The sequence below is a fragment of the Mus musculus genome, chromosome 11 (assembly GCF_000001635.26).
Source record: "Mus musculus strain C57BL/6J chromosome 11, GRCm38.p6 C57BL/6J".
NCBI lineage: Eukaryota > Metazoa > Chordata > Mammalia > Rodentia > Muridae > Mus > Mus musculus.
This window is the reverse complement of record NC_000077.6, coordinates 88955443-88970506: the sequence shown is the minus strand read 5'-3', so window position 1 is coordinate 88970506 and position 15064 is coordinate 88955443. Positions and strand designations below refer to the sequence as shown.

At 43.9% G+C, this 15064-nt stretch overlaps 1 protein-coding gene across 2 annotated transcripts; it reads left to right on the top strand.

Annotated features, from left to right (window-relative positions):
- The first annotated feature begins 3575 nt into the window (after positions 1-3575).
- On the top strand, positions 3576-5849 carry Elobl (elongin B-like). Of its 2 annotated transcripts, NM_001360780.1 has the most exons (3): positions 3576-3601; positions 3731-3792; positions 5234-5849. In NM_001360780.1, exon 3 carries the CDS (start codon positions 5272-5274, stop codon positions 5755-5757), a length of 486 nt encoding a protein of 161 aa, NP_001347709.1. In that variant the 5' UTR covers positions 3576-3601; positions 3731-3792; positions 5234-5271; the 3' UTR covers positions 5758-5849. The 2 variants fall into 2 exon arrangements, with proteins under 2 accessions (NP_001347709.1, XP_030101715.1); XM_030245855.1 differs by having other exon boundaries at positions 3590-3792.
- The last annotated feature ends 9215 nt before the right edge of the window (positions 5850-15064 follow it).

The window sequence follows — 15064 nt, the reverse complement described above, 5'->3', positions numbered from 1 at the left end:
TCCTTGAGGACTTCCCAGGCGACTTACCAGATCTGATGGCTTCTCAGGTTGTCCTCAGCAGGAGTGATCTCCTAGTGTCCCTAGGGCCCCTACCACAAGTCAGAGAGCCAAAATGTTATTTGAGAACCAAAAATCCCAGACATTCAGTTATACTCAGGGGCCAGATGCTGGGTAAAAGCCTGCCAGCTCAGAGAGGCAGAGAAAGCACCCAGCTGACCTTCCAACTCAACTCACTTTCCATAAGGAAACAGCTCCTATCTGCTTCCCCATGCTGTCTTAAATACCCTTAGACTCAAAGACCCTCCTTTCTGTTCACTTCTGTTCACTCCCTGTCAGGAGGTTTCTAGCACTGCCTCTTGACCTTGGGTTGACTTTCTTTATCTCTTGGATTAAAGTGTGTGATAGGTTTGAGCCACAATGCGAAACAGGGTTTTTAAAAAAAAGATTTATTTTTTTTTTCTATTTATATGAGTACACTGCTGCTATTTTCAGCCACACACTAGAAGAATGTATCAGGCTGGGTGTGGTGGTGCACCCCTTTAATCCCAGCACGTGGGAGGCAGAGGCAGGTGGATTTCTGAGTTCGAGGCCAGCCTGGTCTACAAAGTGAGTTCCAGGACAGCCAGGGCTATACAGAGAAACCCTGTCTTGAAAAACCAAAAAGAAGAAGAAGAAGAAGAAGGAGAAGGAGAAGGAGAAGGAGAAGGAGAAGGAGAAGGAGAAGGAGAAGGAGAAGGAGAAGGAGAAGGAGAAGGAGAAGGAGAAGGAGAAGGAGAAGGAGAAGGAGAAGGAGAAGGAGAAGGAGAAGGAGAAGGAGAAGGAGAAGGAGAAGGAGAAGGAGAAGGAGAAGGAGAAGGAGAAGGAGAAGGAGAAGGAGAAGGAGAAGAAGGAAGAAGAAGGAGAAGGAGAAGAAGAAGAAGAAGAAGAAGAAGAAGAAGAAGAAGAAGAAGAAGAAGAAGAAGAAGAAGAGTGTATCAGATTCCATTACAGATGTTGTGAGCTACCCTGTGGTTGCTGGGAATTGAACTCAGGGCCTCTGAACCTGGAAGATCTCTGGAAGTGCTCTTAACTGAGCCATCTTTCCAGCCTAAGAAATGGGATTTGTTCACATGCTCAGGGTTCACAATGTGATCAATCAGGCAATAACTAATTACATTTTCAGTTGCTTCTCCTGTTAAAGAATTAGCGGTATGTAAAAAAGGAACAGTTTCAAGCAATTGCAAACCATGGATATAAGTAAACATATTAAAGCTGGATTGGTCAACATTTCAAAAACAGTAGCTACAACATTAATTCAATTATTTGTGCTGAGTGCAGAGGACTCAAGAGAATAAACATGTGATCCAATTATATATGTTGCCTTCCCATTAGATGAGTCACCTGTAAATACAGTAAGTTTATTCTCTATGGGATGCATGGGCAAATTTACAGGAGATGCATCCATAGAGGCAAATTGTAACTTGTCTTTTGGAAAATGATTATCAATTGTCCCTGAGATGTTTGCACATGGGATGGGCCAAATATCAGCATTCTGCATTAACCAATTTAATTGCTGTTTGGAATAAGGAGTATATATTTCATTAGTTTGAGGCATCATCTGACTTAGCCTGCTCAGATGGTCAGCAGGGTCTGGAGTGAAGGAGGGAGGATTTAAAAGAAGAAAGACAATTAGACAACTTTGTAACATGACCAGAGCCAGTGTTGGGGGGGGGCTTATTTTTCCAAATTTTTATCGAAAAGTGTCAGTTTCAGTACCTTTCTAGTTAAATGAAAAGTATAGGCCAGTTCTAGGTCAAGAGAAAGTGGTCCAGGAACAAACAAGGCAATAAAGAAAGGTCACAAGATTACTCTATTCAGGGTCTTAACTAGATGATCAAGATACAAAGAACACACATTCCTCAGCTGTATTCATCTTGAGCCAACGCCCTGGTCCCAGCTCTTGTCAAATTCTTGCCTAAATCTGGTATCTAAACTGTATCTAAACATTTTTACCAAATTCCAGGAAGCAGCCCCAAGAGCTCTGCCGAGTCCAGGAAGAATGTAGGAGAGTGGAAACCTCTGGTGTGTTTAGAAAGTCAGTTGTCATGTCAAGTGATGTTTTACTGGGGCACAGATGAAAGAAAGAATGCCTTGGTCTTCCAGAGGACACAAGTTTGAGTCTCTGTACTCACGTGGCGGTGGCTCATAACTGCACCAACAAAACATCCCATCACCTGTGCCTGCTTCAGGAAAATATCTCTTCACCTGTGTGCCCCAACAGACCATCATTTGACTTAACTGACTTTCCAAAAAAAAAACCAAAAAAAAACCAAAAAAAAACCCAGAAATTTCCACTTCACAACATTATTCCCACACACACACAAAGAAGGGATTTTTAGATTTATTTTATGTGCATTCATGTGTGAGTGTGTGAATGTGTGTGCATTCAACCTGTGTGTCTGGCATAGGTGTTAAGATACATGCCTAGTCTCCTGGGCAATGATTTCGACAACGCTATTTACTTATTTTGCAGTGCTAGGCTATTTACTTATTTTGCAGTGCTAGGGAGTGAACAAGGGGCCCTGTACACACCAGGGAAGCACCACACCACTGAGAGACATTCCCCCAGCCTGGCTACTTGATAAAGAAAAAGCAAATAGCCGGGTATGGTAGCGCGCACCTTTAATCCCAGCATTTGGGAGGCAGAGGCAGGCAGATTTCTGAGTTTGAGGTCAGCCTGGTCTACAAAGTGAGTGCCAGGACAACCAGGGCTACACAGAGAAACCCTGTCTCAAACAAACAAACAAACAAACAAACAAAAAACCAAAAAAAGAAAAAGCAAATAAGGCTGGAGAGATGGCCCAGTGGTTAAGCTCACCGACTGCTCTTCCAGAGGTCCTGAGTTCAAATCCCAGCAACCACATAGTGGCTCACAACCATCTGTAGTGAGGTCTGATGCCTTCTTCTTGTGTGTCTGAAGACAGCAATGGTGTACTCATATACATAAAATAAATAAATATTAAAAAAGAAAAAAGAGCCGGGCGTGGTGGCACATGCCTTTAATCCCAGCACTTGGGAGGCAGAGGCAGGCGGATTTCTGAGTTCGAGGCCAGCCTGGTCTACAAAGTGAGCTCCAGGACAGCCAGGGCTATACAGAGAAACCCTGTCTCGAAAAACCAAAAAAGAAAAAAAAAAAAAAAAAAAAAAGAAAAAAAAGAAAGAAAGAAAAGAAAAAAGAAAACGGAACAAGCAAATATCTAAAGGCAAAGTGAATATTCAGGGTCCAGGGCTGAGCAAAGTAAGCTGAGAGACTGAACATGAGTCATGAGGAGAGCCGATGCCTTGTTATTTCTGGCTGGTGGTAGAAGTGCCTTGCTCTCTTAGGATCACATTGTATGAATTGAAAAACCCTGTTTCTTGTTTTGGCTTAGACTTAACACACACATTTAATCTGAGAGCTAAAGAAAATCAAACCTAGGTCAAGAGGCAGAGCTAGAAACCAGCTGACAGGGATTGACCAGAAGTGAACAGAAAGGAGGGTCTTTGAGTCTAAGGGTATTTAAGACAGCATGGGGAAGCAGATAGGAGCTGTTTCCTTCTGGGAAGTGAGTTGAGTTGGAAGGTCAGCTGGGTACTTTCTCTGCCTCTCTGAGCTGGCAGGCTTTTTCCCCAGCATCTGGCCCCTGGGTATAACTGAATGGCTGGGATTTTTGGTTTTCAAGTAACATTTTGGCTCTCTGACTTGTGGTAGGGGCCCCAGGGACACTAGGAGATCACTCCTGCTGAGGACAACCTGAGAAGCCATCAGATCTGGTAAGTCGCCTGGGAAGTCCTCAAGGAGAGACTTAGGGATGGGAGGTATAAAAGAAAGCTTTAGGACCCTGCAAGGTACTCTTCTAGATAGGTTAAAATAGAAGCAGAAGCCAGCCTGGCTTGGTGGCACACGCCTTTAATCCCTGCATTCGGAAGGCAGAGGCCTGGTCTACAAAGTGAGTGCCAGGACAGCCAGGGCTACACAGAGAAACCCTGTCTCGAAAAACCCAAAACAACAACAACAAACCAACCTCAGTTTATCAGTTATTATATAAAATACATACAGGAAACAGTAGGTACCTCCAAGGTTAGGAAAAAATATGAATGGAATTCTATTGGATTTGAGAAGACTTAAGGAACACATTGTTCCCTATGTTTTGCATTCACCCTATGTGAAGCAGATATTTATTCCTGGGCAACTCAGAATTGTTCCCCAAGATTGAAAAGATTGGCAACAGCAGTGTTGGAAGTCGGTCCTCAGTTACAATGATGAACGTGGTAAAGGAAGCTAGGGGCCAAGGAACAACAAAATCAGGTGAGAGGCATTGATATTTCTCAATATCAGTATCAAGGTTATTTGCTAGGGGAAAGTCACAATGCTGAGTTAGAAAGGCTGCTTGAATTTGATGATCACACTTTGATGCTCTGTCACTTAGAAGCTTTAAATGCTTGAAATAAGGTTGAAGAACCAAGAAAGTTCTTTCCTTAAAATACACAAGGCCCCAAAGAAGCCTTCCTTGGCTTTTGCAAAGATTGACTTCAGTTGTAAAGAGAATCATATCAGATTCAGAAGTCAGAAAAATATTAATTGAATCCTTGGCTTTTGAATATGCTAGGTCAGCTGGGCGTGGTGGTGCACGCCTTTAATCCCAGCACTCAGGAGGCAGAGACAGGTGGATTTCTGAGTTCAAGGCCAGCCTGGCCTACAGAGTGAGTTACAGGACCGCCAGGGCTAAACAGAGAAATCCTGTCTCGAAAAACAAAAACAACAACAACAACAACAAAATGCTAGTTCAGAATACAAAAGGATGATTAAACCTTTAAAGGCACCATCAGCACCAAGAATAGATTAGAGATATTGGATCTCACATTTATGATGCTAATCTGATAGTAAATTCTAAAAGTCTTAAGAAAAAATCAAACTGTCAGATGTCTTAACTGTGGTAAGCAAGGGCATTTGGAAAGGGATTATAGGGTAGGTGTTCCTAGAATCTGTTTTGTTTATTCCTAGAAATAATCCAGAAGGCCTCAGCCCTCTGCAATATGCATAAGGTGGGGCAAAGACCAGCATTAGACTAATGAATTCAGATTAACAACACCCTGAGAGGCCTCCTGCAGGTGCAGATATCCAATTGAAACCAGCCTTTCCTGTCAGGGTCAGAGAAACTCAGCCCCAGAGCAATGAAAAGACTTAATGTTGTCTGTTTTTGACACTTCTCAGGTCCAGTGAGGTGCCTGGAGCCACAAGCAGCCAAGGGGATGGATGTATTTCTTATGATCCGGTACAAGAAGACCACCATCTTGACTGATGCCAAGGAGTCGAGCACAGTGTTGGCGCTCAAGCGCATCATTGAGGGCATCATGAAGAGGCCTCCTGAGGAGCAGCTGCTGTTCAAGGACAACCAGCTCCTTGATGAGATGAAAACTCTGAGGGAATGTGGCTTCACTAGTCAGGTAGCAAGGCCAGAGGCCCCTGCCACAGTGGGCCTGGCCTTCAGAACAGGAGATGTCTTTGAAGGCCTGGAGATCCACCCCTATTCTCCTCCTCTAGATCTTTTAGACCTGCTAAAGGCTTCTCAAAATGAGGCTAATGAACCACTTTTTGATGAGGACCCTGCTAATGAACCACTTTCCAATGAGGACCCCGCTAATGAACAATTTTTCGATGACGAACCCCCTAATCAACAATTTTTCCATAACCTCCCTAATCAATTTTTTGATGACGACCCCATGTGCAACCACTAGAGGCTTATTCCCTAATTAAAAAAGAACAAAAACAAAACAAAACAAAATGGCTGTCTTTTAAAATAAATATTAAATAACCCTAAAAGCACAAATACTGCTCTCGCGTCATACTGTATTCTACCTCTCGACTGGAGGTGGCCAGCAGCCAGCAGCCAGCAGCAGCCATCCCTGAGGAGAAGGAACAAAGCTAGAACAGGGCGTCCGTAGGGGATGATTCCCTCTGGGATGATAGGGCCTGCTACAGGCAGGACTGGTCGGGAACAGCAGGGTCTGGAGTGAATGGTGTGGTTCCTGAGTGTCTTCTCTGGGTACCTAGGCACTGCTGTTGTACCACCTGGAGAGGATGTCGGGGATGGGGAGTCTTTGCCGGCCAGGAAGAGGGAAGCAGAGGTGAGAAGAGCAGGGTTGGGTCTGATTGGGAGCCAGTGCCCAGTACAGGAGCAGTGGGAGAAAAGCCTTATGTGTGTCCCATAGGTGACAGTCCTTCCCCAAGGTGATCTGTAATGAAGAAGTTCTCAGTCATTGCTTGTTAATACTGCTTTTCTGGAGGGGGTAGGGGATGGATGTGGGCACATACTTTATTGGGGCCAGCTGGGGACTATATATCTCTTGGGGGGAGGGAGTGAGAATACCTAGGAAGGCTAAGGCCATCTGGAGATGTCAGTGTGGAGAAGAACTGGTGCTTGCTAAGGGACTGCGTGCCTGCTGGTGTCCTCTCCCTCGGGTGTCTTGGATTTGTGTTGCAGAGCAGGTATAGAGTCAAGTAGGAGTGGCTCTGTTCTTGCAGATCTCAGATTCCCAGGGTTTGAGCTCGCTCAGCCTGACAGTTCTTCTGCCTCTTGGATATCTTGGTCCCACATTCCCTATACTCTGGGTGTGTTTAAGGTCAGAGCAGTTTCAGTACATGAGCAGAAAAATCCAATTTCAGGAGAAACTAGAAAACATATTTTGGCAAACTGCTCTAAATGGTCAGAGGCCTGAGCAGTAAATACAAACCAATGGAGTTGAGATGGCAAGTTTAATAGATGGCAGGGGCAGATGTAGCAATCTCACCCAAACCTTGGCCTCTAGCTTGGCCTCTTCAGGAGGAAATTGTTTAGCTTTTAGGGACTGGAACTTTATCTCCGCTAAAACAATGTGCAGGGCTGGTGAGATGGCTCAGTGGGCTAGAGCACCCGACTGCTCTTCCGAAGGTCCAGAGTTCAAATCCCAGCAACCACATGGTGGCTCACAACCATCCGTAACAAGATCTGACCCCCTCTTCTGGAGTGTCTGAAGACAGCTACAATGTACTTACATATAATAAATAAATAAATAAATCTTTAAAAAAAAACAAAAAAACAATGTGCAAAATGGGTCATGTGTATGAGGCGGAAGGGGAAATAGGTAACTTAAAGCCATGTGTGGCTAATAGAGCCATGAATTTACTCGGATGTGATTTGTTGCATCTGTGGAAAACACAGGACCATCCCTCCAATCTTAGAAACAAACGATTGAAGTAGAAACTTACAGTGTCTTTGAAAAGTTATGTGACATTGTTTGATGGGGGTACAGAGGTGAAAGGATGTCTTGATAGACCTGTAAAGGAATATTTTCCTGAAGCCGAGTAGGGTAAAAGGATGTTTTGGTACAGCAGACACATGAAAGGACCTGTGATGAAGGGGTATAAATATGGCCCCACAGACAGTAGGAGTTGAGCATTGAGCATTGGTTTGTTTTGCTAGCTAGTCTTCACTCTGTCATGCATGCATTGGTTTGCCTTACCTCTAGTGGTTGTGTTCTACCTGTAGTAACACTGCCATTGAGAGAAAGTGGCTGGCCAACTACCGCTAAGGTTCTTGAAGCAGCTTGATGTTTCTATGGGAACTAGCTTTTGATCCTTGTGTCTGCCTTCTGAAAGGCCTGGACTGTGGCATCTGCCTGCCTAGAGGGCTGGTCATACTTGGTGTTTAATATGGGACTAAAGTGCTGAGAAAGAAGAACAAGCTCACCCCCAAAAAACTATTGTTCAATGTGAGGAGCGGGTGTGGCAGCAGTCCCAAGATGGCGCCCGGGACTGCAGCCAAGTCTTATGACTTGCACCTGACTTCCTCATACACCTGAAAATAAGCTGCGTCCATTGTGAGAACTGCGTAGGTGTACCATGATACAAGATTGGACCATATGATGAGTGATGATTCTGGCCAATGGACTGCTGTTACATGGACTGGGCTAATGGGGCGTGGTCGAGAGGATATATAAGGGATTGCGATTGGGGGTTGGTTGTAGAGATTGTGAGAGAGATTCATGCATGATGTTGAAAGGTTCCTGAATAAACTGCTTTGAGAAGAACGTAGTGTTGTCGCTCTTTTCTGCTGGTCGGAATAGGAATTGACAGTTGAACAGGTCCACATGCCCCATACCCTAATAACTTTTCAAGTCCTTCTGCTGGGTGCTGGGCTAGAGGAGAGACTGAACCCTTATTAAACACACCTTGCAAAAAATTTATGCCTACAAACCATAATTTTAATAATGCTGCTGAAGAAAATATTAAAAGGTATTATCAAAAACAAGAACAAAATGTCCAGGTTGTCCATAAGCAGGACAGGGCAGTTATCAGTCTTCTGTTTTATTTTTTAAATTTTTTAAATTTTTTTTTGAGACAGGGTTTCTCTGTGTAGCCCCGGCTGTCCTGGAACTCACTCTGTAGACAGGATGGCCTCGAACTCAGAAATCCTCCTGCCTCTGCCTCCCAAGTGCTGGAATTAAAGGCGTGCACCACCATGCCCAGCTTGTTTTTGTTTTTAAGATTTATTGGGCTGGTGAGATGGCTCAGTGGGTAAGAGCACCCGACTGCTCTTCGGAAGGTCTGGAGTTCAAATCCCAGCAACCACATGGTGGCTCACAACCATCCGTAAGAAGATCTGACGCCCTCTTCTGGCGTGTCTGAAGACAGCTACAGTGTGCTTACATATAACCAATAAATAAATCTTTTAAAAAAAAAAAAAAGATTTATTTATTATTATATGTAAGTACACTATAGCTGTCTTCAGACAGGCAGACCTCTGTAAATTAGTTGGGTTTCTAGTTTCTAGAGTTACAGTGAGCAAGGTGGAGGTGTTTCACACCTTTAATCCCAGCACTAGGGAGGCAGCGGTAGGGACATAGGAATTACAAGGAGTTAAATTTAAAAGCTGCCTGCAAAAGTAAAAGGCATGTTGAAATTCAAAGTGAATGTCTTTTGTTTTGTTTTGTTTTTCGAGACAGGGTTTTCTCTGTATAGCTCTGGCTATCCTGGAACTCACTTTGTAGACCAGGCTGGACTTGAACTCATAAATCTGCCTGCCTCTGCCTCCCAAGTCCTGGGATTAAAGGCGTGTGCCACCAGGCCGGGCTGTTAATGTCTTTTGCGTTCTAAAAATAAATACACACAACCCTTGAAAAAATTATATATCCTCTAATGTATATTTAGTTTCAATTTTTCATAATTTTAAAAGTTTTAATTGGAAGATAATACTTTTTCTGTTGCCAAAAAAAGTTTTGTTTTGTTTGCCCTAGGGAAGATATAACCTGCCAAAATAGGACACTCTCCAGAGTTAGCATCCAGGCAGGGTTTTGTTTTTATCTTCCCAGGAGAATGAAAGTGAGATGCCAAAGCTTTTAAGTTCAGACTCCATTTTAGAGAACTTCACTTAAGTTTGAACTCAGGTAAACTAACAGGCTGGTACCTAGCATTAGTTTCCAAGTTGCCCCCCACAAAACCTGAGTCTAGCTCCAGTCTCTAGGCTAATCCCCAACAAGACTAGAATCTCCAGGTTATCACCCACAACAAACCTGCACCCCCAGGTTACTAGCCCACCACTTGCCTAACAACCACCAATGCAGAGGGGAGCAGAAGTTAAGTTTATGATGGACTCCCAGCACCAGCCAATTGTGTTAAAGGCCACAACAGCTCTCCAATTAGATGCTTGCACACGTATTCCCTGCTTGCTGTTTGCTGCTTACTATAAAGCCTTGCCCCATAGACATTCGGGGCTCCCCCACCACCAAACCTATCCTGCTTGATGATGCTGCTTTGGGGAGGGGGCTTGAGCGAGCTCGAATAAAGACCCTGCTGCGAGTTGCATCAGTTTGGCTCCTGTGTGTGTTTTTTGGGGATCACTAACATTTCCCTAGCACAACAAAAGCATCCAACTAAGGAATCCGGAGACTACTGAACAAGTGAACCACAGGAAGAAAAAAGGATGGATCATCAAGAGAGCATGTCCCAAAATAAGAACAAATTGGCCGGGGGCTGGAGAGATGGCTCAGAGATTAAGAGCACTGACTGCTCTTCCGAAGATCCTGAGTTCAAATCCCAGCAACCACATGGTGGCTCACAACCATCTGTAAAGAGATCTGATGCCCTCTTCTGGTGTGTCTGAAGACAGCTACAGTGTACTTAGATATAATAATAAATAAATCTTAAAAAAAAAAAAGAACAAATTGGCCAAATGGTTTCCAAGAAGATGGGTCCTGAAACTGAAGAATCCCCTTTATTGTGGTAATGCTACCACTGGGCAAAACTGCCCCCTGCCTCTTCTGCTGCCAGGTCCTGTGCAAACAGTAGACACCTTTTGGGTAACTGTTATATTCTACCTAGCTAGGATTGTCACTAAGCTGACAAAGATCAGCCAAAGCTTAGCTTTGGACTGCAAGCTACTCAGGACCTTCAAATTGCTGAGTTTGTATGAAACTGACATGAACATCCTACAGAACTTTGAACTCAAAACCACTTAATCCTAAAACTGTCAAATACAACCAAGCCTGTAATTTTTGTTTGTTTGTTTGTTTTTAAGACAGGGTTTCTCTGTGTAGTCTTGGCTGTCCTGGAACTCACTCTGTAGACCAGGCTGGCCTTGAACTCAGAAATCTGCCTGCCTCTGTCTCCCAAGTGCTGGGATTAAAGTCGTGCGCCACCACCGCCGCCCAGCTAAGCCTGTAACTTTTAATTCTTAAAAATGCAATGAGGGGGCTGGAGAGATGGCTCAGGGGTTTAGAGTGCTGACTGCTCTTCCGAAGGTCCTGAGTTCAAATCCCAGCAACCACATGGTGTCTCACAACCACCCATAATGAGATCTGATGCCCTCTTCTGGTGTATCTGAAGACAGCTATAATAATAAATAAGTTTTAAAAAATGCAATGTAAAGTCCTTTTGGAAGCTATCATTATGAACTGTTTAGCTTAATTACGAAATGCAGGTTAATGGTCAATCAACCCCGTGGTTTTATTAGGTCCTAGTTTAGTTGCAGATGTATTCAAAGTTAATCAGATAATAAATAGCTAGAGACAAGTAGCATTTGCCTATTCAGGTATACTGAGTAGATGGTCTTCAAAAACATCAGAGATCTGTAGAATATGGCATTTAAAAATACTTCATAGCTGGGTGTGGCGGCACACGCCTTTAATCCCAGCACTTGGGAGGCAGAGGCAGGCGGATTTCTGAGGCCAGCCTGGTCTACAGAGTGAGTTCCAGGACAACCAGGGCTACACAGAGAAACCCTGTCTCGAAAAACCTAAAATCAAAACAAAACAAAAAAAACAAAAACTTCATTAGTTTAAGACTTGTGACACTGAGAGCTGTCAGCTCCTGGCAGCATCCCCGTACTGCTTCAAAGAAAATGATGAGCATCAGAAAATCTCCTCATGAAGCTTTACTTCATATGTGGCAAGCTGCCACTGGGCAAAGACCTGCCCTTGCTTCAACTGCTGACAGTGTGCTATCCAAGCTGAAGACAGGCAGGCCACAAGGAGAGTGGACTGAGAAATTCTGCCAGCCCAAGGTGGAAAAGTCCTTCAGAATTCCTCCTTCACAGAGAAGTCTGTCCAATGTTCTGGGATAGTAAACCACAGACACGGACACTCCAGCATTGCAGAGGAACCTTGGGGACTGTCCAGGCAGCCAGCAGTCTCTGTCATTTCTATAGTTTTGGAATCTACTTGCTTTGCACTTCCTCTTTATTCAGTCGATGTTTATTATTCTCAGCTCTGATGAGGTTGAAGACTAGATAGTTACAGTCTCACAGTTAAGCTTAAGTTGTTTAGGACATAAGACAATGTTTTAAGATCTAAAAAGATGTTTCTAGGTTGAAAGATGGCAGTTATGATAGAAAGTGATTTAGTGGGGGCTGGAGAGATGGCTCAGCGGTTAAGAGCACTGACTGCTCTTCCAAAGGTCCAAGGTTCAAATCCCAGCAACCACATGGTGGCTCACAACCATCTATAATGACATAAGCTCAGCTGGCAGTGCTTGCTTTGCATGTGTGAGGATTTGATTCGCAGCCACCACCACCACCACCGCCACCACCACACAAACAACACACAATTTTTCAAAAGAAATCCCTGGGGCATCAGAGAGGCCTGACTCTGGGTGTGCCTATGGACAACCATCGACCAGGGTCTCAGACTGAAGAGAAAGGGGAAAGGAATGCCCAGTGAGGGCCATCATTCCTCTCTCTGCTCCCCGCTCCACCCAGACACAAGCAAGCAGCCTCCCATCTCTGCTGCTACAGACCACACCCTCTCAAACTATAAACCAAAACAAATCCTTCTGCCCTTCAGTGGCTGTCAGCTCACAGCAATAGTAAGTAATACACTCTCTCTGGAGACCTGAGAAGTCAGCAGGGCTGTTTCCCAGGGAGACTGCAGAGGGCAGGACCCAGGCTACTTACCATACTATACAGGTAAGGTCCCCAGGACAGCACTGAATCTAAAGAAAACCAGATGGATACAAATTAGCTATATCTTTCCAAAAAAATACCCCACAATGGCTTCCCTTCTAAGCACAAAGGGACAGGAGCAAGAAACCCAGTGACTTTGAGGGGAAACACTCCAGAGAACCCTAGTGTCCAAGCAGGAATGGCTGACATCTCAGTGGCTGGAAGATGTTCTTCCTGCCAATTCTAAGGTCCAATGCCAGGCGTGTTGGCACACGCCTTTAATCCCAGCACCTGGGAGGCAGAGGCAGGCGGATTTCTGAGTTCGAGTCCAGCCTGGTCTACAAAGTGAGTTCCAGGACAGCCAGGGCTATACAGAGAAACCCTGTCTCAAAAAAACAACCAACCAACCAACCAACCAAAAAAAAAAAAAACAAAAAACAAAAAACAAAAAAAACAAAAAGAACCCCAAATAAACAAACAAACAAAAAAGCTAATCTTTTCTATATTTTATTATGAAAAAATCCAAACATAGAAAATTTGAACTTTTTTGCTGCAAAACACTCTGTGGCTCATAGTCTACCACTAATATCAAACTACAATACTTTATTTTTATCTATTCATGTATTCATTCTTTCTCTTGAGATGGAGGTCTTGCTCTGCAGCCCAGGTTAGAGAAAAACCTCATGGAAATTCTTTAGCTGCAGGCTTCTGAGAACAAGGCACATAGTACAGCCTCTGGTGGTTAAGTGTGTTTGGCTCTGATCATAAAGAACATGGAAAGCTGGGCGTGGTGGCGCATGCCTTTAATCCCAGCACTCGGCAGGCAGAGGCAGGCGGATTTCTGAGTTCGAGGCCAGCCTGGTCTACAGAGTGAGTTCCAGGACAGCCAGGGCTATATAGAGAAACCCAGTCTTGAAAAAAAAAACAAAAAACAAAAAACAAAAACAAAACCAAAAAAAAGGCTAGATTTTTCAGGCATTTGGCCCCACTCATGTTGGAGCAGGAGAAAAGTAGACAGCAGACTCCCACTTCTCTGCAGCCCTGCCCTCAGTGGCAACGTAGGACACAGGATACGCACTACACTTTCTAGAAGCTATAAAATCTACAGGTTGCAAAGAAAAACATTTCTGCTGATGCATAGGAGGCATGGGGGAGGATAAAAACCTGAGTCAGGGACACATTCTTTGTTCTTGCTTTCTTTTGTGAGTTTGTTATCTTAAAACAAAGTTTGCAGAGACAAAAGTCACTTCCAGGTAGCTCTTGCTGTTGCTTGGCTCTGTGAGGTGACTCAGTACCCCTAAAATATTCCGTAAAATAAAAATTTATCTTCAGACAGACATATCATACACACACACCTCTGCAGTCCATGTTTTCTTCAAATTCCTCTCCACAAGCCCTTGATACCTTCTTTTAAATAACTGCTTTGAAGATAGTATATCACACACAGTGATGTTGACCATGCTATCAAGAGAGAAAAAGTCCACTTTTTTTTTGCTGTGTTTAAAATACATAACCAAAAGTTATAGGATCTATATAGTAATTTTTTATGAATTACTAGTATATTAATGACACATGTGATTTGATAATAATATTTTCGATTCACTTTATCTATGTGAGCGTTTTGCCTGCAGGCTTATATATGCATCATATGTATGCTTGAGGAAGTGCCAGATCCCCTGGATCATGAGATGTGGAGTTCTGAATCTGTACGCCACCATGTGGGTCTTGGGAACCAAACTTGGGTCCTTTGGAAGAGCAACAATGCCCTTAACCCCTGAGCCACCACTTCAAAGTAATGGGTTTCTGAAAATAGAATCTAGACTCTTTCTTTCTCTCTTCTTTTCTTTCTTTCTTTCTTTCTTTCTTTCTCTCTCTCTCTCTCTCTCTCTCTCTCTCTCTCTCTCTTTTTCTTTCTTTCTTTCTGTTTTTTTTTTTTTTTTTTTTTTTTTTTTTTTTTGAGACAGGGTTTCTCTGTGTAGCCCTGGCTGTCCTTGAACTCACTCTGTAAACCAGGCTGGCTTGGAACTCAGAAATCCACCTGACTTTGCCTCCCAAGAGCTGAAATTAAAGGTGTGCGCCACCACTGCCCAGCTCTAGTCTTAAAAGACCTGCTGGTTCGTGCTTTAATCTGACTTCATCTTTTCAGATGCAATTTTTTAAAATTCTAGGCCTGAGACTATGGAGATGGCTCAGTAATTTAAGAGCACTTGTTGGTTTTCCAGAGGACTCAAATTCAGTTCCCAGCATCTGCACCGGCCACTCAAAAAGCCCTGTAACCCTAGCTCCAGAGAAACCCACTCCTTCTGCATAAACCCACACATGTGGCATATACATTCATACACACATATGCACATAAAATAATAAAAACAAGTCTTAAAAGATAAAACATAAGCCTTTTGTCGGAGAAGACAAACACGGGCCGGGCTGAGGGGATGGTGGTTATCCAGTTGTAGTTTTCTCAATTCTTCCCTACTTAGTAACCAAGGTCAGATGACATATTAACTGCCTCCTTTGTAGCACCTCCCTCGAGAGCCCTTTGTAGGAGGTCCTGGGTGGGTCCGACCGGCAGAGGGAGCGCGGAATCCTTAGGAGTGTCAGGGCCCACTTAGGCTCCGCCCCTGACTCCGCCC